At 41.5% G+C, this 22496-nt stretch overlaps 1 protein-coding gene across 1 annotated transcript in view; it reads left to right on the top strand.

The window, feature by feature from the left end:
• The window catches only part of hip1rb (huntingtin interacting protein 1 related b), a 107140-nt gene extending 87407 nt beyond the window's left edge, over window positions 1-19733 (top strand). Inside the window, exons 20-32 of the mRNA XM_052109607.1 lie at window positions 165-251; window positions 5239-5346; window positions 5463-5599; window positions 6280-6390; window positions 6797-6855; window positions 7055-7085; window positions 7233-7295; window positions 14304-14404; window positions 15237-15342; window positions 15560-15683; window positions 17402-17463; window positions 18134-18367; window positions 19063-19733. Of these exons, the coding sequence (XP_051965567.1) occupies window positions 165-251; window positions 5239-5346; window positions 5463-5599; window positions 6280-6390; window positions 6797-6855; window positions 7055-7085; window positions 7233-7295; window positions 14304-14404; window positions 15237-15342; window positions 15560-15683; window positions 17402-17463; window positions 18134-18367; window positions 19063-19071 (1232 nt within the window). The 3' untranslated portion in view covers window positions 19072-19733. The remainder of the gene's footprint in view (window positions 1-164; window positions 252-5238; window positions 5347-5462; window positions 5600-6279; window positions 6391-6796; window positions 6856-7054; window positions 7086-7232; window positions 7296-14303; window positions 14405-15236; window positions 15343-15559; window positions 15684-17401; window positions 17464-18133; window positions 18368-19062) is intronic.
• Window positions 19734-22496: the final 2763 nt, after the last annotated feature.

Below are 22496 nucleotides of genomic sequence, written 5' to 3'. Positions count from 1 at the left end.
TTGTTTTATATGGTGAAGTAATGTAATAATTACCAAAGCTTCTCTGTGAATGTAATCCTCAGAAGTGCACAACTGTTTAATTAATTCTACCCATTTTATTTGTATTAATCGGATATGCATGATTTTAGTCAAATATCCTTAACTTGACCTTTCCTGTTCATTAGATTACCTCATCAGCCGAGCAGAAGCCACGTTGGGCTCCATTGATAAAGTGCAGACTGGCCACTCTGAGTTTGTGAAGAATATGGGGGGTATGTGCTCTCTCTCTCTCTCTCTCTCTCTCTCTCTCTCTCTCTCTCGCGCTTTTTAAATGTTTTTTTATGATTAATGATTTTTTATTAATGAAAGCAATATTTCCAGCCAAGAGTCTGATTACTCAAAAATACCTGGTTCAGTCATTTTAGAAGTTGAGTTATATCCTTCCAGGTTGAGTGCAATGATTGGGGAAGCATTCACTGGTGACCAAATTTACTATTTATTACAAGATAAATTGCAATCTGAGTTTTCATTTATTAGTTCCCATCTAATTTGAATGCCATGAAAATAAAAAATAAAAATTATTTAAAAAGTCATGCTGTCTACAATAGCAATATGCTTAAAATACAGAAGAAAGATTAATTTAACATGCCAAAACAAACGATGACATTTGAAATAAAATTAGATGGAAAATTTGAGTATATATTGACCATTAGCCTGAATAGCTTGCAGCTCCTCATTTTCCTTTTAAGCAGGAACACTTATCCCTGCAGGGGCAGATCTAGAAAATAATTTATTGGGTGGCAAGTGGGTGGCATGAGGACTATAAGTGTTGGCAACACCAAAGTAAGTGTCCATGCATAGTTTTTCTGGATTAAAATACTAAGCCTCATTGCAACAAGTAATGGTTAGTGGTTGACCGACATATCGCCGAGGCCATTAAGTCCCCTTATATCAAAATAATTTAGCTTCAATAAATTTTTTTTAAATAAAATATTTATTATATAAAACTGGCAATCTAAAGTCAATGAATAGATCGCACTTATTAAGCATCATTTGAGTAGGGGCTTGGAAAGGCAGAAACGAGGGATGATAAGAGAAAAAAACTATGTAACTAATAATGACAGGTTATGATGAGCAGGGGTGTAAAACTCATTTTAAATTGAGGGCTGTGTTGGACTAAATGTCACCTTGTGCAGGCCAAACCTTGATGGATGGATGGATAGTGGATGCACAGACCATATTATTTGAGCTAATAAAGTCCAGTATCACCTTTGTCACTCTTGTATCACCATTTTAATAAGCCATCTGAAAGGGAGTATATCACAGAGTAAGGACAAAATAAAAATACTTGACTTGGAAGACTTGGAAACAATTGAGAAATTCACATTCCCAATCTGTCACTCACTCGATGTTGTGTCGTTGAGTTGACACTAGGGGTCGCTCCTGCGGAGCCCAGACATCTCTTGTCTTGAGAAATGGCCAATTGAAATTGCCGTGTTTAATTTGCATGCCACTCCCCCGGACATACGGGTATAAAAGGAGATATCTCCCCTGAACCCTCGCCTCAGATATCTCCCCTGAACCCTCGCTGCCCGGTGATCGGTCCCAGGGCTCCGAGCGCCGCTTACGGCTCCGGACGGACAACACAGCTACGGTAGTGTATATGAATCGCAAAGGCGGCCTACGCTCTCGCCGTATGTCACAACTCGCCCGCTGTCTCCTCCTTTGGAGTCAGCACCGGCTCAAGTCGCTGCGAGCCACTCATATCCCGGGCCACCTCAACAGCACAGCGGACGCTCTGTCGCGGCAGGTTACGCCCAGGGGAGAGTGGAGGCTGCACCCTCAGGCGGTCCAGCTGATCTGGAGTCAATTCGGCCAAGCACAGGTAGACCTGTTCTCTTCCCCAGAATCCTCCCATTGCCCACTATGGTACTCTCTGACCGAGGCTCCCCTCGGCACAGATGCCTTGGCACACAGCTGGCCCCTGGGGCTGCGCAAGTATGCGTTTCCCCCAGTGAGCCTACTTGCACAGACGTTGTGTAAAGTCAGGGAGGACGGGGAGCAGGTCCTCTTATTGGCCTGGATTTGGTTCTCGGACCTCATGCTCCTTGCGACAGCCGCGAACGGTGAGCTCTGCACACTTTGCTAGTTTCAATTCTTTTTGTCTCATAAACCAGTTAGATTCGATACACCCTGATTCTTCACTGTTCTAGGAAGACAATATGTCAAAGAATTCAAAATTCTCGGGCTCTGGAGATTTTAAAAGATACTTACATGCTCAAGCTGAAGCCCCTGAGCAGCAGGCCGCAAGCCCAGGAGTCAATTTGGACGGTAAGGTGAAGGAAATTAGGCTTCAATTGATGAACGTGTCGTTGCTGACTTGGAGGATCTTGCAGTAATACATCGATCAATCACTGCCATGAAGACAAAATTCACTGAGATGGTTACAAGAGTGGCAGATGTTGAGAAACGGATCGATTACCTTGAATCACCGGAGAGGGAAAGTTTGTTCAGCTTTGTATCAATGAAGGATTAGGATTGACGCTTGGCCCTGTGTATGCCGCAGCCTGTTGTAGCAGCTCTGTGTAGTATTTATGTTTTATGTGTTTTAGGGTATTTTAAGAGTGTAGCTTTGTTTTTAAGTAACAACAACACCTAGAGAAGTAATAATAATTTTGAATGAGGCTAAAATGGACATTAAATTGCTTCGAAACAGACCAAGCAAACATGACTCATTGTTTACACCAGAGATCAGCTACTCAAGTAGCCTCGGCGTTTAAGAGACTAAGAATGGAAATTCCTGGCTAATTAAAGTAATGTACAAGGGAATGCAGAGCGGGGTTGAAGCGTCAGAAGCAGAGAAGGAAGTTTAAACACAATCTGCCTTCAGTCATTTCTGGAAATGTAAGATGCCTCGCTAATAAGATGGAAGAGTTTATGACGCTGATGTTGAGTCTGTGGGAATATGGCGAGTGCAGTATGGTATGTTTCACAAAGACTTGGTTGAATGGACTGATCCCGGATGCAAATGTGGACATTGAGGGCTTTCAAATGGTGCAGGCAGATCGGAAACCTAAAGAAAGTGGTAAGAGGAGGGCGACTGGCAGTGTTTGTGAACAATAAATTGTGTAATCCAGGGCACATCAAAGTCTAAAAGCAACTTTGTACAGTGGACATTGATGCAGCTGGACTACAGACCTTGCATCCACAAGCACTTTTCCTAATAATGGGGAATTTTAATCATGTTTCACTTGTGTCTGTTGTGCCAAATTTTACCCAGTTTGTAAAATGTCCAACCAGAGACAATAAAACTTTGGACCTTTTTATATGCCAATCTCAGTGATGCATACAGTGCCTCTCCACTCCCACCGCTTGGCAAATTTGATCATAATGTGGTTCATGTGCAACTTAATTAAGACTAACTTAATCATGTAGATATAAGCCACTTGTTCAGCAACAGCCAGTTATGACCAGAACAGTGAGGTAATGGTCGAATGAGGCAAATGATACATTAAGGGACTGTTTTGGAATTACGGACTGGAATGTTCTCTTTTATTCTCATGGAGAAAATATGGATGAGCTCTCTTACTGTGTCACAGGATATATAAACTTCTGTGTGGAACAATGTTTTGCCAACAGAGTGTGCACTGCTTCCCAAATAACAAGCCATGGGTCACCAGTGAATTTAAGGCCCTCTTGAATGATAAGGAGGCACACAGAAGGGTGCAGAGGGAGCTGAAGGTGAGAGATAAAGAGAGAAAGAGAGGCATATAGGGAAAAAAACAGAGGACAGGCCTCAGTACAACAATGTGAGAGAGATGATTTCTGGATATAAAATGTTAAGCAACCAGCAACGAGAACAGGGTCTGGACAAACCCAATGAGCTGAATATGTTTTTTAATCGGTTCAAATCTATTGGCTCTGTACCAACCAATCTGTTACCATCAACTATTCCTCTAGCAATGCCACCTCCTTCCCTGTGATATTGATATCACATTTACCAATACAATCCATTCATTCCCCCACTACCCACTCTCCATATACATTTTTTTATGATTCTGTGATCATAGGGTGTATTAGGAAAGGGAAGGATGAGTAGTACATGAGCCTGGTGGATAACTTTGTAGACTGGTGTAAACGGAACCACATCCAGCTTAAAACCAATAAAACCAAAGAGATGGTGGTTGAATTCAGGTGGGCAAAACCAGCACTGTCTCCTGTCAGTATTCGTGGTGAGGAGATTCAGATAGTTACCTCCTATAAATATCTTGGAATGCACTTGGACAATAAGTTGAGCTGGGCCACCAACACAGACAATGTATATAAAAAAGGCCAGAGCCGACTCAATTTTTTGAGGAGGCTAAGATCTTTTGGAGTTCGGGGGGTATTGCTCCATTCCTTCTATGAGTCTGTGGTGGCAGCAGTACTCTTTTATGCTGTTGTGTGTTGGGGTAGCGGCAATAGGGCTAGTGACTTGAACAGACTGAACAAATTATAAGAAAATCCTTTCTGATAAGAAAAGCCAGTTCTGTTTTGGGGGATCAGTCTTGACCACCTAGAGGTGGTGATGGAGAGAAGAATGCTGGCTAAGCTCTCACCCATTACACCGTATTGTTGATGCATAAAAGAGAGCATTTAGTAGGAGACTGATTCCTCCTCGATGTAAAAAAAATGCTACTTTAGGTCCTTTATATCTGCAGCAATTAGGATGTACAACAGTACACTGAACTGAACATATTAAGTACATTGTTTTGTGTATATACTGTGTAAATTGTTATGAATTTATATGTATGTGTATATATATATATATATATATATATATATATATATATATATATAATATTTTTTTTATTTATTTTTTTTCTATGGGGTGTAGGTTACATTTATTATTGTATTATGTTGCATTTACTGTATTGCTATTGTTCTGTTTTGTGGTATCTATGTCTCTAGTGCTGTGACGCCTCAATCTCCTTCCGGGGATAAATAAAGTAGTATCGTATCGTAAATGCTCTTTTTGGACTTGGAAGTTTTGAGTTCTGAAACTCACTGTATGTTTTTATAGTCCTATAAACTCTTATGTCAAAAGATTATGGAAAATTTGGTTCGCCGTGATGTGACCCCTTTAATGCAATGCATTTATTTTTTTAATTAGGGCAAATTCAGCATGCTGTTATTTGTACCAAAGACATTTGTCATGAATATATTTCCATTTTTCTGTATGCATGTTCTTGTTAATTTCATGTATACTTCTTGATATAGATGCTGGTGGTCTGGTTAGGGCGCTCACTCTGTTCTCTCATCTTGCCGCTGACACAATAATCAATGGAAGTGCGACGGCACACATGGCCCCCACTGACCACGCTGACCGTAAGAACACAGACTTACATAAGCACATACTTAGAGCTTTGATTTTGTTTTATGTATGTGGTTTTATTCAAAGTGTTGAGCGATCTGTGCATTTATGTTTACGTGAATGTCTGTAGGTTTGACAGAGCACTGTAAGGCTTGTGGCACCCAGAGTCTGCAGTTTCTTACAGCTCTTAAATCAAAGGTGTCTATAAAGGGGGCTGACCCTGCCTCCATTCGAGCAGCAGTGCAGATGATCCTCAGAATAGGACAGGTGAGTAGTAATATTTGAAAATACTTTACCATGTTACACAGTGTTAGAGTGTTAAAATCCTCTTTCATGAGTTCTAAATGGCATTTTCAAACACATACACTACCAGACAAATATTTGGATACACATTTTTCGTTATTAGTTTTACAATAATAGTAGAAGTGATCAAAACTATGAAATGGAAGTATAGAAATGAATTAAGGGACCAAAAGAATATTAAACAGATCATATTTTAACGTAATTTATAATCTTATTTTCTTGAAAGGTGCCACCCTTTTTTTTAGGTCAGCAGCGTTACAGCCCTGCACACTCTATGCATTCTCTCAACCAACTTTTAGGTGTATCCTGGGATGCTTTTTAGACAGCATTGAAGGAGTTCTCATGTCTGCTGGACACTTGTTGCTTGTTGCTACTTTTCCTCCCCTACTTTAGTTTTGTAAAGAAAACCATACATAGACACAACTTATATTTTCTACAAAACTTATTTGAAGCATTTAAGAGTAAGGTTTTTGATTGAAAGTTCATTAGAAACAAACTCAGTCATGTGTCCAAACCTCTGACTTGTAGTGTACATGTTTATTTTGGTTGTTTAACACGTAATTTTTCATAGGTTCTCTCTCGCTTTTCATTTTTCTCTTCACCTTTCTCACTCTCTTCATGTCCTCTTTCTTCCTCTCTTTCAGGATCTGAGGCCAAAGAGTATGGATGTTGGGAAGGATGAGTTGGGTGACATGGTGGATAAAGAAATGGCTGCTACCTCCTCTGCTATTGAGGAGGCGGTTAGGAGAATAGATGTGAGTAGAAAGAGCATATTTAGCAGTCTATTAGCTGTCTTAAGCAGCTACTGTAAATTCTTGCATTTAATATAAATCCACTTGGACTACAGCTACTGTTCACTTGGACAAACAAAATACTTCTCATGTGATCTAGCTATCCTTCTAGAGTGCATATAAGAGAGCACCTTCATGACACATTATGATGTTTTGGTATTTTTTTGTCCTATGCATTTCAAGCAATAACTCTTGCAGCAGAACTCTGTTAGTAGCGTTGTGTTGGTTGGAAAATTCACATATCAACATACTAATTGTCAGACCTTTTTATGATGCATAAATTTGTAATTGCAATATAGTTTCTGAGATTTTTCCATTGTATCTTTTGGCTTTTACATTTGTCTTGATTTGAATTGTTATGGCTTTACAGGAAATGATGAATCAAGCCAGGAGAGACACAACTGGTGTCAAACTGGAGGTCAACGAGAGGTCAGTGAGTTTTTTTATTTATTTAGGCCTGTAACCAATTGAGTCACTCATTTATTATCTACAGTTTTCATTTATTATTATTTTAGTTAATGCATTTATTATTAAAGGGTCTATAATCATTAAATTGCATTGTATACTATCACTCAGATGTATTTATATATTAACATTACAATTATATATTTTCATATTTTTCTTCAAGAATCTTGTTTAGCTGTACTGACCTTATGAAGGTAAGATTAAAACCTGAGATTATCCTATAATTCAACATTGGTAATCTTTTGACCTTAGTTACGTAGTTTTTATGGAACAAAAATGCTATGGTTATTGTATCAATATATAATTTATATATAATTTTTATGTAAATGTATTGCCTGCAGGCCATTCGTCTTCTAGTGTTGGCATCCACAGATTTACAGAAGGAGATTGTGGAGGGTGGAAGGGTAAAGTCATCCTTGATTATTTTTAACTCATCCTTGGTGACATAACACCCAAATTGTATACACAATATACTGTATGTTGAAGATAAACAAATATGTATATATAAATTAGTTTTATAATGGAACTACATTAAAGTTTTTGAAATATATAGAATAGTTCACCCAAAAAATAAAATTGTGTTATTATTTACTCACCTTCATAGGTTCCAAAATATGTAATTATATTTTCTGTGGAACACAAAAAGAAACTTACTGAAAAATTTTCACTCAACCTGTAAAAAAATTATTTGTAATGATCATGTCTGTCAAACAAATCAAAACAAAAAAATATCACCAAAAGTAGCCCAATTGACTTGTGAGCTATATTCCAAGATTTCTGAACCCATACGATAGCTTTCATGGAAGAACAGTGCAGATTGCTGCATTCAACTTCAGATATTTATTTTACAAGTTTTCACATCGGTGCTTTGAGTGTAATTTGCAATTTACAAGTAAAATATTTACCTTCCAGTGTGGCTGAACTAAAGCTGTTCTGCAAAGAAGAGTGGACCAAAATTCCACCACAGCATTGTGAAAGACTGATCTCCAGTTATCAGAAGTCTTTGGTTGCAGTTGTTGCTGCTAAAGGTGGCACAACAAGCTATTACGTTTAAGGGGGCAGTTAGTTTTTCATATGGGTGATATAGATATGGATAATGTAACAGTTACCCTGTCTTGTCCCTCTGTTGCCCTTTGTTTGTGATTTTGTCACTTTTGGTATTCCTTAGTTTTCACTTTTGTCACGCTTGTACCTCCATAGTCTTGTGTTCACTGTTCATTGTTTGCACCTGCCCTTGTTAATTTGCCTTTGGTTTCTGTTAATCACCTTGTTATCTTGTTTGAGTTCTGTTCTTTCATTGGCCCCTTTTCCCATGTTTGTGTATTTATACCCCGTGTCTTTGTTCAGTCTTCGTCGATCGTTGTTTGATGTTAACCCGGTGTATCTTTCCCTCCCGAGTTCCCTGTTCGTGTTTACCTTGGTCAGCTTACTCAGTTTATGTTTCATTTCCCCATCGTGGGTTGTTACTTTGTGTTTTTCCTGTGTTGCTCATTTAATAAAGTTCAACTGCGTTTGGATCCGCATCTCCTCGTCTGCTTCGTTACTCAAGCATAACAGAACGATCGACCAAAAACATGGATCCAGCGGTTCAAAGAGCGAACTACGAACTGCTCTGCCTGAAGCAAGGGGACCGACCGATAGAAGACCACATCCACGACTTTCTTGTTCTGGCAAACGTTTCAGACTTCCCTAATTCCTCCCTTGTGGTCTTCTTCCGAGGCAACCTGAGTGACGGGCTGAAGGAGCGGTTGCCACCGGCAACATGCGACTGGACGCTCCGCGCGTTCGTTGAGGAGACCCTACAGGCCTGCGGTTTAACAGTGGACATAATCGAGGAGAACCCCGTAGCGCCTCCCACAGTATTGACCCTCCATTCGCCCGTGGTTCGTCCTTTCACGCCTGTCAACGAGCCAGCGCGGCCCTCTTCGTCTGCCCGGAGGAGGAGGAGAAGACAGGCTTCCGCCTCCCGGCCCACGCCTGCGAGCCAGAGCCCACGCCGGCCCCGGTCTGCGAGCCAGAGCCCACGCCAGCCCCGGTCTGCGAGCCAGAGCCCACGCCGGCCCCGGTCTGCGAGCCAGAGCCCACGCCTGCCCCGGTCTGCGAGCCAGAGGCCACGCATGTCACAGTGAGCGAGCCAGCGGCCACGCATGTCACAGTGAGCGAGCCAGCGGCCACGCATGTCACAGTGAGCGAGCCAGCGGCCACGCATGTCACAGTGTGCGAGCCAGCGGCCACGCATGTCACAGTGAGCGAGCCAGCGGCCACGCATGTTACAGTGAGCGAACCAGCGCCTACGGCCTCTACCGTCAGCGAGCCTGAGCCCTCGTCAACCACGGTCAGCGAGCCTGAGCCCTCGTCAACCACGGCCAGTGAGCCTGAAGCCACGCTGACCAGGAACAGCATCCCAGCTTCGCCAGTCGCATCAGCCCGGAGGAAGAGGAGAAAAGGAGAGGTCTCTGCACTCCAGCCTCCGCCTGCCGCAGCCCCATGCCCTAAACCCCCCTTGGCTCTGCCCTCAGCGCCCGGCGAACCCAAGCCAGCGCATACCACGGTAACCCAGCCAGAGCCTGTAACCTCAGACGTCAGTGAGCCAGTGCCGATAGCCTCAAACGTCAGTGTGCCAGTGCCTGTAGCCTCGACCGTCCCTGAGCCAGCGCCTGTAGCCTCGACCGTCCCTGAGCCAGCGCCTGTAGCCTCGACCGTCCCTGAGCCAGCGCCAGTAGCCTCGACCGTCCCTGAGCCAGCGCCAGTAGCCTCGACCGTCCCTGAGCCAGCGCCAGTAGCCTCGACCGTCCCTGAGCCAGCGCCAGTAGCCTCGACCGTCCCTGAGCCAGCGCCAGTAGCCTCGACCGTCCCTGAGCCAGCGCCAGTGGCCTCGACCGTCCCTGAGCCAGCGCCTGTGGCCTCGACCGTCCCAGAGCCAGCGCCTGTGGCCTCGACCGTCCCAGAGCCAGCGCCTGTGGCCTCGACCGTCCCAGAGCCAGCGCCTGTGGCCTCGACCGTCCCAGAGCCAGAGCCAGTAGCCGTGACCGTCCCAGAGCCAGTAGCCGTGACCGTCCCAGAGCCAGAGCCAGTAGCCGTGACCGTCCCAGAGCCAGAGCCAGTAGCCGTGACCGTCCAAGAGCCAGTGCCAGTAGCCAAGACCGTCCACGGGCCAGAGCCAGTAGCCAAGACCATCCAAGAGCCAGAGCCAGTAGCCAAGACCGTCCAAGAGCCAGTGCCAGTAGCCATGACCGTCCAAGAGCCAGCACCAGAAGCCTCGATCGTCCAAGAGCCAGCACCTCTCGAGTCTTCCGGGGCTCCTCCTCCCGAGCTTTCCAGGGCTCCGCCATCCGAGTTTCGAGCTTTCGAGCTCCGCCCTCCGAGTTTCCGAGCTTTCCAGAGCTCCGCCCTCCGAGTTTCCCGAGCTTTCCAGAGCTCTGCCATCCGAGTTTCCCGAGCTTTCCAGAGCTCCGCCATCCGAGTTTCCCGAGCTTTCCAGAGCTCCGCCATCCGAGTTTCCCGAGCTTTCCAGAGCTCCGCCCTCCGAGCTTCCCAGAGCTCCACCTCTCAAGCCTCTCGAGCCTGCCAGGGCTCCGCCCCTCAAGCCTCTCGAGCCTGCCAGGGCTCCGGCTCTCGAACCTCTCGAGCCTTCCAGGGCTCCGCCTCTCGAGCCTTCCAGGACTCCGCCCCCCGAGTCTCCTACGGCTCCGCCCCCAGAGCCTCTTGAGCCTCCTACGGCTCCGCCCCCAGAGCCTCTCGAGCCTCCTGCAGCTCCGCCTACGGGGCCTCCTGTGGCTCCGCCCCCAGAGCCTCCTACGGCTCCGCCTCCAGAGCCTCCTATTGCTCCGCCTCTCGATCCACTCAAGCCTTTGACGGCTCCGCCCCAGAGCCTCTTGAGCCTCCTACGGCTCCGCCTCTTGAGCCACTCAAGCCTCCTACGGCTCCGCCCTCAGAGCCTCCCGAGCCTCCTATGACTCCGCCTCCCGAGCCTCCTACGGCTCTGCCGCTCGAGCCACTCAAGCCTTCGATGGCTCCGCCCTCAGAGCCTCCCGAGCCTCCTATGGCTCCGCCTCCCGAGCCTCCTCCGGCACCGCCTCTCAAGCCACTCAAGCCTTCGACGGCTCCACCCTCAGAGCCTCCTACGTCTCTGCCCCCAGAGACTCCAGAGTCTTCCTGGTCTCCGCTCCTAGAGTCTCCCACGGCGCAGCCTACCCCGGCTCCGCCTCCTGAGCCTCCTTCGGTTCCACCTCCTGAGCCTCCCTCAGCTCCGCCTTCTGGGCCTTCTGAGCCATCACCTCCCTCGGCTCCGCCTCAGAGGTCCTCCTTGGCTCCGCCTCACGCGGCTCCGCCGGTCTCCCCTGTGGCCACTCCATCTCCTAGGCCACCAAAACCGGCCTCTGTCCTGTGGTCATCTCCCAGGTCCCCTGAACCGGCCCTTGGCCCACGACCACCTCCCAGGCCTCCTGACCCGGTCCCTGTCTTGTGGCCTCCTCCCGGGGCTTCTGACCCTGTTCCTGTCCTGTGGCCTCCTCCCAGGCCCCCTGACCCAGTCCCTGTCCTGTGGCTTCTCCCCAGACCTCCTGACCCAGCCCCAGTCCCGTGGCCTCTCCCCAGGCCCCCTGATCCAGTCCCTGTCCCGTGGCCTCCACCCAGGCCTGCTGACCCTGTTCCCGTCCTGAGTCCTCTCTCCTGGCCTCCTGACCCAGTCCCCATCCAGTGGCCTCCTCCCAGGTTCCCCAAACCTGTCCTTGCCCGGTGGCCAGCTCCCAGACCATCAAAACCTGTCCCTGCCCGGTCGATACCTCCCTGGCCCCCTAACTCTCATCTCCATTCGTGCCCTCGTGGACTGTCTCATTTCCCCCCCGGACTTCCTATCTGCCCCTGGCATCTCCCGGACCTGCCTGTCTTGCCCTCTGTGCCCCCGGACTTCCTGCCTGCCCAGTGTACCCCCTGGTCTGCCTGTCTGCCCATGTGCCCACTTGTACTGTCTGTTTGCCCCTGGTGCCCTCATGTTGTTCTTGTGGAGTTTTGTCTTTTGTTGTTTGTTATCAAGGATCGTCTGGTATCCGATCCTTAAGGGGGGGGGCTATGTAACGGTTACCCTGTCTTGTCCCTCTGTTGCCCTTTTGTTTGTGATTTTGTCACTTTTGGTATTCCTTAGTTTTCACTTTTGTCACGCTTGTACCTCCATAGTCTTGTGTTCACTGTTCATTGTTTGCACCTGCCCTTGTTAATTTGCCTTTGGTTTCTGTTAATCACCTTGTTATCTTGTTTGAGTTCTGTTCTTTCATTGGCCCCTTTTCCCATGTTTGTGTATTTATACCCAGTGTCTTTGTTCAGTCTTCGTCGATCGTTGTTTGATGTTAACCCGGTGTATCTTTCCCTCCCGAGTTCCCTGTTCGTGTTTACCTTGGTCAGCTTACTCAGTTTATGTTTCATTTCCCCATCGTGGGTTGTTACTTTGTGTTTTTCCTGTGTTGCTCATTTAATAAAGTTCAACTGCGTTTGGATCCGCATCTCCTCGTCTGCTTCGTTACTCAAGCATAACAGATAACTTCTTTGCTTCAATAAAAAATAATATATATAAAATTTGATCCCCTGCTGATTTTGTATGTTTGCCCAATGACAAAGAAATGATCAGTCTATAATTTTAATGGTAGGTTAATTTGAACAGTGAGAGACAGAATCACAACAAAAAAATCCAGAAAAACGCATGTCAAACCTGTTCACAGAAGCAATCAATCAATCATATTCCAAACTCTCCACCATGGCCAAGACCAAAGAGCTGTCCAAGGATGTCAGGGACAAGATTGTAGATCTACACAAGGCTGGAATAGGCTACAAGACCATCACCAAGCAGCTTGGTGAGAAGGTGACAACAGTTGGTGCGATTATTCGCTAATGGAAGAAACACAAAAGAACTGTCAATCTCCCTCGGTCTGGGGCTCCATGCAAGATCTCACCACGTGGAGTTCCAATGATCATGAGAATGGTGAGGAATCAGCCCAGACCTACACGGGAGGATCTTGTCAATGATCTCAAGGCAGCTGGGACCATAGTCACCAAGAAAACAATTGGTAACACAATACGCCGTGAAGGACTGAAATCCTGCAGCACCCACAAGGTCCCCCTGCTCAAGAAAGCACATGTGCAGGCCTGTCTGAAATTTGACAATGAACATCTGAATGATTCAGAGGAGAACTGGGTGTAAGTGTTGTGGTCAGATGAGACCAAAATCGAGCTCTTTGGCATCTTGTGTGTATTGTTTACTGTACATTGTATATTATTATTGTCTTGCGTAAGTATGTGTACATTTGATATGTAAATTGTGTTGTGTAAATATGTTGTTTATTGTAATTGGTATATGTCTCGTCACTGTCATGACTGATATGTTGCTCGGAACTGCACACAAGACTTTCACCTACTGTTGCACTTGTGTACATGGTAGTGTGACAAAGTGATTTGATTTGATTTGAATCAACTCAACTCAGCATTTTTGGAGGAGGAGGAATGCTGCCTATGACCCTGAGAACACCATACCCACCGTCAAACATGGAGGTGGAAACATTATGCTTTGGGGGAGTTTTTCTGCTTAGGGGACAGGACAACTTCACCGCATCAAAGGGACGATGGACCGTCAAATCTTGGGTGAGAACCTCCTTCCCTCAGACAGGGCATTGAAAATGGGTCGTGGATGGGTATTCCAGCATGACAATGACCCAAAGCACACGGCCAAGGCAACAAAGGAGTGGCTCAAGAAGAAGCACATTAAGGTCCTGGAGTGGCCTAGCCAGTCTCCAGACCTTAATCCCATAGAAAATCTGTGGAGGGATCTGAAGGTTCAAGTTGTCAACGTCAGCCTCGAAACCTTAACGACTTGGAGAAGATCTGCAAAGAGGAGTGGGACAAAATCCCTCCTGAGATGTGTGCAAACCTGGTGGCCAACTACAATAAATGTCTGACCTCTTTGATTGCCAACAAGGGTTTTGCCACCAAGTACTAAGTCATGTTTTGCAGAGGGGTCGAATACTTATTTCCCTCATTAAAATGCAATTAAATTTATAAAATAAATAACTCCGCCAGTAGTGTGCACTCGTAATCGCAACTCGTAAGCAATGACTTACATCCGAGTCCATGAGACAGAGGGAAGTTAGTGAGAGAAGGGCATAAAATTAACTGAAGTGTAACGCAGCCCAAATGACACCCCGTCTGAGCAATGTCCATACAGTTGCAAGTACAATTTTATTAATTCATCTGGAAGAGGAGAGAGGATTACCTTTTGATTTTTATCCATAAATTAAATAAACACTTTATCACATTTTCCTACTATTAAGTTTGATTGTTGTCTTTCTGATAATATTTCATAAATTGCATATTTCTTCATGGGCTTTGTTCATTTTCATTAATTACATTCATTATTCTCTTTGTAGGGTGCAGCTACAATAAAGGAGTTTTATGCTCGTAACTCTCGCTGGACAGAGGGTCTAATTTCTGCTTCCAAAGCTGTGGGATGGGGTGCAACACAGATGGTGTATGTATTTTAGCTACATAGTTCAAGTGCTACGCATTAATTATATTATTTGTTATTTGATGATTCTTGATGTCAATTTCAAAAGCAAAAACTGAAATACCATTAAACACACCCTTTTTAAAGGTTTGCATAAATATTTTCAAATGACAAACAATTGCATGTACCTTTAAAACAATGTATTTCCACTATGCACAATTTGGCTCATACATTTAATGTACACATAATTATATGATTGTGGCAGGGAGGAGGGCGGGGCCGGGTCGTGATGCTGCACACCCGGCCCCTAATCAGGCTAATCAACCCCTCGAGAGGGATAAAGGCGACCAGAGGCATCAGTTACGGGCAGCTGACCTGCATGTGTTTATGTTTGTGTCTTTTTGTCCTCTTTCTGATGCTCTGGCGAGCCTTTTCAGGTCTCTGCCATTGCTATAATGAGAGACAGGTGTTAGAGATTATTACGTCCCAGGTGACGAGCCTTACCGCTCTTCCTCTCCCGCAAACCGACACATGACCCCATGCCACATAGATTTTTGTAGGTCAAGCTAAATTAGAAGGCAGAGGATTAAAAAGCAAGTGCAGTTGACCTAATGAATATTTATGAGCTAAGCCTTTGCCATGTACAATACATTATTGTGCCACCCATGTACTGCATTGAGTAGTTAACCAATACTTTAGAAAAACTTGGCACTGAATTACCAGTACTTTTGTCATCTGCTTTGCATATAGTTTAGTACAGTTGCATTTACCTTTACCAGTTGAAGTACAGGAACAGTATTTGGTGATTCTATGCAAAAATTGCATTTAACACATCTGTTTTACCCCCTCCGAACAGTGATTCTGCTGATAAAGTGGTGTTGCACACTGGAAAGTATGAGGAATTGATCGTCTGCTCTCATGAGATTGCTGCTAGCACTGCACAGCTCGTTGCAGCCTCCAAGGTTCCGCTTTTTCTCACTGTTTAATGACTTGTTCCTTTTCATAAGTTGTTCTGTAATACTTAAATTACTTACATAATTCACAGGATGGTCCTTTCTGATTTAATTTACCCATTTAAGCTCACCCAAATGTTTGATTAAAATTACTGAGTTCCCCTTAAATTTTCACTCTCGCACTTGTGCTTTTCTCTGAATGGCATGTTTTTCTGCTCATGTGAAGGTGAAAGCAGATCGTGGCAGTAAGAAGCTAAGTGTTCTTCAGCAGGCCTCACGTAATGTTAATGAGAAGGCTGCTAATGTAGTAGCGTCCACCAAGACCGGACAGGGGCAGATCGAGGATAAAGGTCAGTGTGATGTCATACTGGATTGCAACTACAAAAATCATTGTCTTAACCAGGATTTTGTTTTCCAGTAAAAATATCTTAACAAGATATCTTGAATTAAATTGATTTTTCTTATCACATTGGCAAATAGTTTTTTCGGTAACATTTTACAATAAGGTGCAATTTGTTAAGATATGAATTAGGTATCATGATCTAACAATGAACAATATACAGTATTGTTTTTTTTACAGCATTTATTAATCTTAATTAATGTTAGTTCATAAAAATATAGTTGTTCAGTATTACTTCATGTTAGTTCATAGTGCTTTAACTAATGTTGACATACACTCACTGAACACTTTATCTGGAACACCTGTACACCTACTTATTCATGCGATTATCTAATCAGCCAATTGTGTTGTAGCAATACAATGCATAAAATCAAGCAAATAGGAGCTTCAGTTAATTTTCACATCAATCATCAGAATGGGGAATTTTTTTTATCTCAGTGATTTTGACTGTGGCATGATTGTTGATACCAGATAGGCTGGTTTGAGCATTTCTGTTACTGCTGAACTCCTAGGATTTTCATGCACAACAGTCTCTAGAGTTTACTCCGAATGGTCCTATAAACAAAAAAACATCCAATGAGCGGCAGTTCTGCAGACAGAATTGCCTTGTTGATGAGAGAGGTCAAAGGAGTTGGCTGGAATGGTTTGAGCTGACAGAAAGGATATGCTAACTCAGATAACCATTCTGTACAATTGTAGTTAGCAGAATAGCATCTCAGAATGCACAACACGTCGAACCTTGAGGCAGATGGGCTACAACAGCAGAAGACCATGCCAGGCACTTTATTAGGACCATAGTGTTCCTTATAAATTGCTCAGATAGTGTATACAACTTTTTATTTTAAAAATGTATTACTATATGTTGAAAATAACATTTAAAAAGATAAATAAAGGCTGTTAAAGTATTGTTCATTGTTCATGTTAAAGGGGTCATTAAATGCTCTTTTTGCTCTTTTTTTTATAAAGTTTTTTTTGCATTAAAACTAAATTTATCCTGTTTCTGGCCCCCTGTCTGAAACGCTCAGTTTTGGCCAAAGTGCCTCCATTAAACTTAAACGTAAAAGCCCACGGTTATGATTGGCTAACATCATGCAGCCCCTCGAATAGAGCCATTTTTTAACTCAATCGGAAGGGAATGAATCATCTCAACATTATATTAAATATATTAAACTGTTCATCTCAAGCACAACTGTTAACAATCACACCCTGTTTACAACAGATGTGAGAGTCCATGAATTTCGAAACGTTTTTGCAGCTTGGTTTAAATAAATGCTCTTTTTCTTTTAAGGAGGAAGTTTTCAGTTTTCAAACTTACAGTATGTTTTTATAGTACAGTGACATCTTTTATGTCAAAAGATCAAGGAAAATTTGATTCCTCATGTCATGACCCTTTTATATTTTTTCTTACCCCAATGGCATATGTTTTATCTTAAAAAAGCATATATCTAAATATGTAGTAAGGTTTGTGCTTACAACAAGAGCTGAATAAGATTCAGATATTTTCTGAAATGAATGGTTTATATCTTCCTCTTCAATGGGAAATAAATAGTGTTACTACAAAAACAAATACTGTAGTGTTGAAAAAGCAATGAGCCATAAGAACAACAGAGAATACTCACAAAATGACAATGGACTTTTCTCTCTCTCTCTTCTTTTGGGGACATTTAGACACCATGGACTTCTCTGGCATGTCTTTGATCAAGTTAAAAAAAGAAGAAATGGAGGCACAGGTTTGTTCTCTTAACTATTCAGACCACATGCTTGATTTTTTTGGACACTTTTGTCATTGCACTGGATAAAAACAAAATAAAATCAAGTGGCATCTCCAAATAAAAGTTGCTAGAGATTTTCTTCACTTTTCCAAGCCGTTTATTCAGTGGTTTTAAGCAATTGTCACTTGCTTTGATATTTTGTTATGTAATGCTATGATATTCATATATTTTTAAGTGTGACTTAAGTTTCCAAATACTTTTTGGTGGAATTGTAATGAATGTATGTAACAGCATTCAACTACCTTATACAATGTTGAGAATTGTATTGATTTGAATGTTGAGAAATATATATAATATTTAGATTAGTGAAATCATGGTCCCACCACCTCTACAATTCACGTTAATATTTACATGTTATAGACATTTTTTATTATTATTTTTGCATCACAAAAACCAATACTAGGCTACTTATAACCCCTCATCCTGACAAAGTCATTATAGGTAGGTCCGGCACTGTCCCAGTAGTTTAGTGCATATATGAAGGTAGATCAGGCAGTAGACCGTTAGTGTTAAGCTCCAGAAACCAAGCAGTACTTCTGTGGCTTCTGTGACAGTACTTCTGTGACATGACATTAAAACATTTACTGTATATTATACATGTATTAACCCTGTTTTTTCCCTTCATCAGGTGAAGGTTTTGGAGCTGGAGAGCATGTTGGATAATGAGCGTCAGCGTTTGGGTGAGCTCAGGAAGAAACACTATGAGATAGCAGGAGTTTCTCTTGAGCAGCTTGTGCAGGACAATGGCCTACAGACCTCATCACATGTGACCGCTGCTCCCTCCTCTCCCAAACCATCAAAACCTTCTCTCATGAAGAAACCAGTCCTTGCTCAAAAACCCAACATCCCACCCAAAAGCACGGTAACACAAATTTTGTAAATATGTTGCACACTATTCCGTATATAAGCATGTATTTTTGCATATTGGCTTTGAGGTTTTTCACGTTGCATGAAGGTGTCTGTACTAACAACATTGTTGGTTTTATCTTTTATAACTATACGCATAAAGAAATGACAAACTGGTTCAAGTTATGTATTATGTACTGTCGTTACTGTTGAAATATTGAAAAGTAATGCACATTCAGATGTTCATTAATTTTGTAGAAAAGTAGAAATATAAAGATTAAGGTTTGTCAATACAGACTTTGGATCTTGGCTTGGCAAGGCCTTGTCTGGAAGTTTAAAACTGCTTTAAAAGCCTTGATGGTTATATAACTTTAACTGTAACTCTGTACCACATCAGGTGTGCATTAATTTACAATGGTAATTTAATGGTACTATGTGGTCAGTTATTCCTTGCATATCAACTAGGTACACTAAAATATTACCAAAATAATCATATATCATATACAACTAAGTGTTAAGTAATTGTTTGCAGATTGGCATGTACATTGATTTAGAGAGTACTAAACACACCTTAAACCTTTATAAGTAAAAAAATTTCTATGAGAGCGAAAAATCATATTTTTATGTTTTGTTGCTCTTGTCATATTACTAAACCATTTTAATTTTTCTATTGCATATAATTAAGTAAATCTTTCTGTCTGCCTCTTACAGTTGAGGTGAGCACATCTGAATGAAGATATTTGAAGACTCTACGTGTCTAAAAATCAGAATACATTGAAAACAGGGTCCTTTTAATCTTCCTCTTCCAATACCACAAACCTATCTACTTATATGACTGGTCACTTCATTGTCCTGCCATATCTTCCATGTCAGACTTTTGCCTTTCTTTTGGGGGTTACTTGTGCCTTAGAGGCTACACATTCTATTTATATTAGATATGGAGCTACAGTATTGGGTGCTGATCATTAACTTACAATTCCAAACCATTTTGTTCAAAATTTTAGATGATCTGCTTTATTTACTTAACATGTAGAATGTAATAGGAAAAAGTGAATACTGACTTCTGTATTAACAGAAGAATACATTATTGCAATGCATTTTTAACACTATTGTATGTTTGATTCTTATAAGATGTTTATAACATTTTCATTTTATGATAAATATAAGGGTATTACCATGGTGGAAATTCTAATTAGAACTGTTTATGTTCAGACTTTTTCTTTAAATTGAGGTTTGATTAAAATGTCTCTTGCTTTTTTCTCTCCCTTTTTCTTAACGAAATGTCATTACACATCCATATCTATATATTAATATATTTTAGCCATGTTTGACTGTCCCTTGTAATAAATGTAAAATGAACAATAAATGTTTGAATAGAACAGAAGCGACTGACTTGTCATGTGTGATTCTTTTATTGCAAGAAATGAATAAGATGACATATTTTTACACATTTAATTGATGGTTGCACAAACAATCTGCAAGATAAATTGCCTGAACTCCAGCTTACACAAATAGCATCCAGGAAAAGCCTTTTTTTGGTCAAACCACAGATTTCAACTGGATTCAAGTCTTGGCTTTAGCTGGATCATTCGAGAGTTTTAAACTTGTAAAAAAGCCATTCCTGTGCCGTTTTTGTTGTAGGCTTTGGGCCATTGTCCTGCTGGTAAATTAGGTTATGTTGTTCTGTACATGTATTCATTGATCAGATGCTTTTATCCAAAGCATGGATGTATTCAAATATTCAAGATTGGCATGTCCAAGTTTACGATTCATTGGAAAATCCATACTGATCAATGGGGGGGGTTACAACCGTGATCCAAAGCGACTTACAATTGAGGAGTGGTACAAAACAAGCTATTTGTCATTAAATAAATGATCTTAGAAGTGATGCAATTTAAAGTTTCATAGTTGGCCAGACAGTAAAAGCTATAGTGCAAATATGCAAGTTTATAGGCCCCATCTCTGCAGGCCTTCCAACGTATTTGGGTGCATCCATTTTGCCTTTGACCAACAAGATCTTCTGAATGGAAATAGTAATGATGGACATAATTATATATCAATTATATTAATAAATCAATTAATCCATCCATCCATGTGTCCTCTACCTATTTATGCTAGGGTCATAGGGGTGCTGGAGCCTGCCCTAACTTCCTTGGGCAGAAGGCATGGAAACACCCTGAACATATGGCCAGTCCAGAATTCAGAATATACTGTATAAATATAAATATGTTAGGAAAGGCTGCATTAATATAAAATACTTAAAATACAAAATATTTGGAATGGGTAAATTCATCCATCAATATTGTTTCAACATCAGCGGACAAAGAGAGTGTCTTCTCAGTTTGCACTGTTTGGGACAGAATATTTGAGCCCAAGTGTGGAAGTGGACAAAAGAAAATAACAATATTTTAGAAATATGCGTAACCCAAGATACATAACTGCAACAACATTTTAAATCAGTTACTTTAATCAGATTATAAGAATTTAAAATGTAGCTACTTTTTGACAGTAACTAATTGCATTATATTTAGATTACACCCAACACTGGGTTGGACACATTCCACTCAATGTCTATTGTGGTTATGAATCCCAACATTTCTTAACAGCAATCTATAATCTGCCTCTAAAATGGAGTCAGTGATTGTTGTATCGCTGTTTGCAGGGTTGGGAAAGTTACTTTTTAAATGTATTCCACTACAGATTATAGAATACATGCTGTGAAATTGAATTTGTAATGTATTCCATTAGATTACTCAAGGTCAGTAACGTCTTCTAAATACTTTGGATTATTCTTCAGCACTAGTAGATTTTTTTCACTTGTTTTGACTATAAAAACTCTGCCAGTACAGTAAGACAAAATACACATGTTATAAATACATTCTCTGAAAAAACTAAATATCTTATGCAGTGTTGTTTCTAAAGCAAGATCAATCAAATTGATCTTGTTTTAAGGATTTTTAGATATTTTTACAGGAAGACCATATAAAAATTATTATCAAGAATACGATTTTTGCCAACATATCAAAGGTCTTACTAAAGAAATGATGATCGTTATATGAATATATATATGATCGTGCCTGGTAACATAAATAGCATTTTAGCTTAGCATAGAGCTGACAATTTACACAAGGTTTATTTCTATTTCTTCTGCTCCAAACTTCAAACTTACTTCTCTGTCTGCTCATATGAATGTAACACATCATAAGAAAGTATTACACCGCTGTTCAAATGCGCTTTGGATTGCATCACTTATATGTATAAATGTTTTCCATCTGAAAGAGCTAAATATTAAATGAAACAAATGACAGTAAAATGCAAAGTAATCTCTTCATTAATCAAAATACATTTTGAATGTAACTGTATTCTAATTACCAATGATTAAATTATAACTGTAGTGGAATACAGTTACTTAAATTTTGCATTTTAATGTAATCCCGTTACATGTATTCCGTTTGTTCTTCAGTGCAGTTCTGTCATTCTGTTTAATAGCCAGTTACTGTTTTTGTTTACATATTCTCCATGGGACATTTTACCAGATTTATTGTCACCAACTAGGCTCATGAAGATTTGAAGGCTTGAATCTTGGAGAACAGCTTTGTCAAAATAAAAAGGGTTTCATATAAAATGCTGCATAAAACATACTGAAAATTTTCCACTGAAAACAGCAATAGTTTATATTTAAAGTTGTTGTTTTTTAATTGATTATAAAGATATTTTGGATATGGAAAATGCTTAAATATTTATTAATACATTATTTTAAGCAATATCTGAGTGCTTTGTATAAACGTAAAGGCAAAAGGTTATGTACTCTTTTCAAACTGTCACATTTTTTATTCCTTTTTCTTTTTTGTGCTTTTTTTTATTGTTTACATAATTCAAAGAATGGGAAATGTTTCTTTGTGTTCTTGCTCATGTTAATATGCCTGTAATAAGAAATATGAAGATGTATGTCACCTACAATTGTTCCACATGATTGTTTTGGAGAGGTTCTTGGGAATAAGAGCTGTGAAGTAAATTGGCAAGACAAAGAATTGACATAATTTTCACTCATGACTGAAGATGATTTAACTGTCTGTTTTCTAAAGCGTATCACTCATTGGCTGCTTAATATGTCACTCAAACACACAACAGTAACATACAAGTAG

Source organism: Xyrauchen texanus, chromosome 3 (assembly GCF_025860055.1).
Source record: "Xyrauchen texanus isolate HMW12.3.18 chromosome 3, RBS_HiC_50CHRs, whole genome shotgun sequence".
In the NCBI taxonomy this organism is placed as follows: domain Eukaryota; kingdom Metazoa; phylum Chordata; class Actinopteri; order Cypriniformes; family Catostomidae; genus Xyrauchen; species Xyrauchen texanus.
The sequence above is the reverse complement of the archived record's forward strand: the minus strand, read 5'-3'. Positions and strand labels throughout refer to the sequence as shown.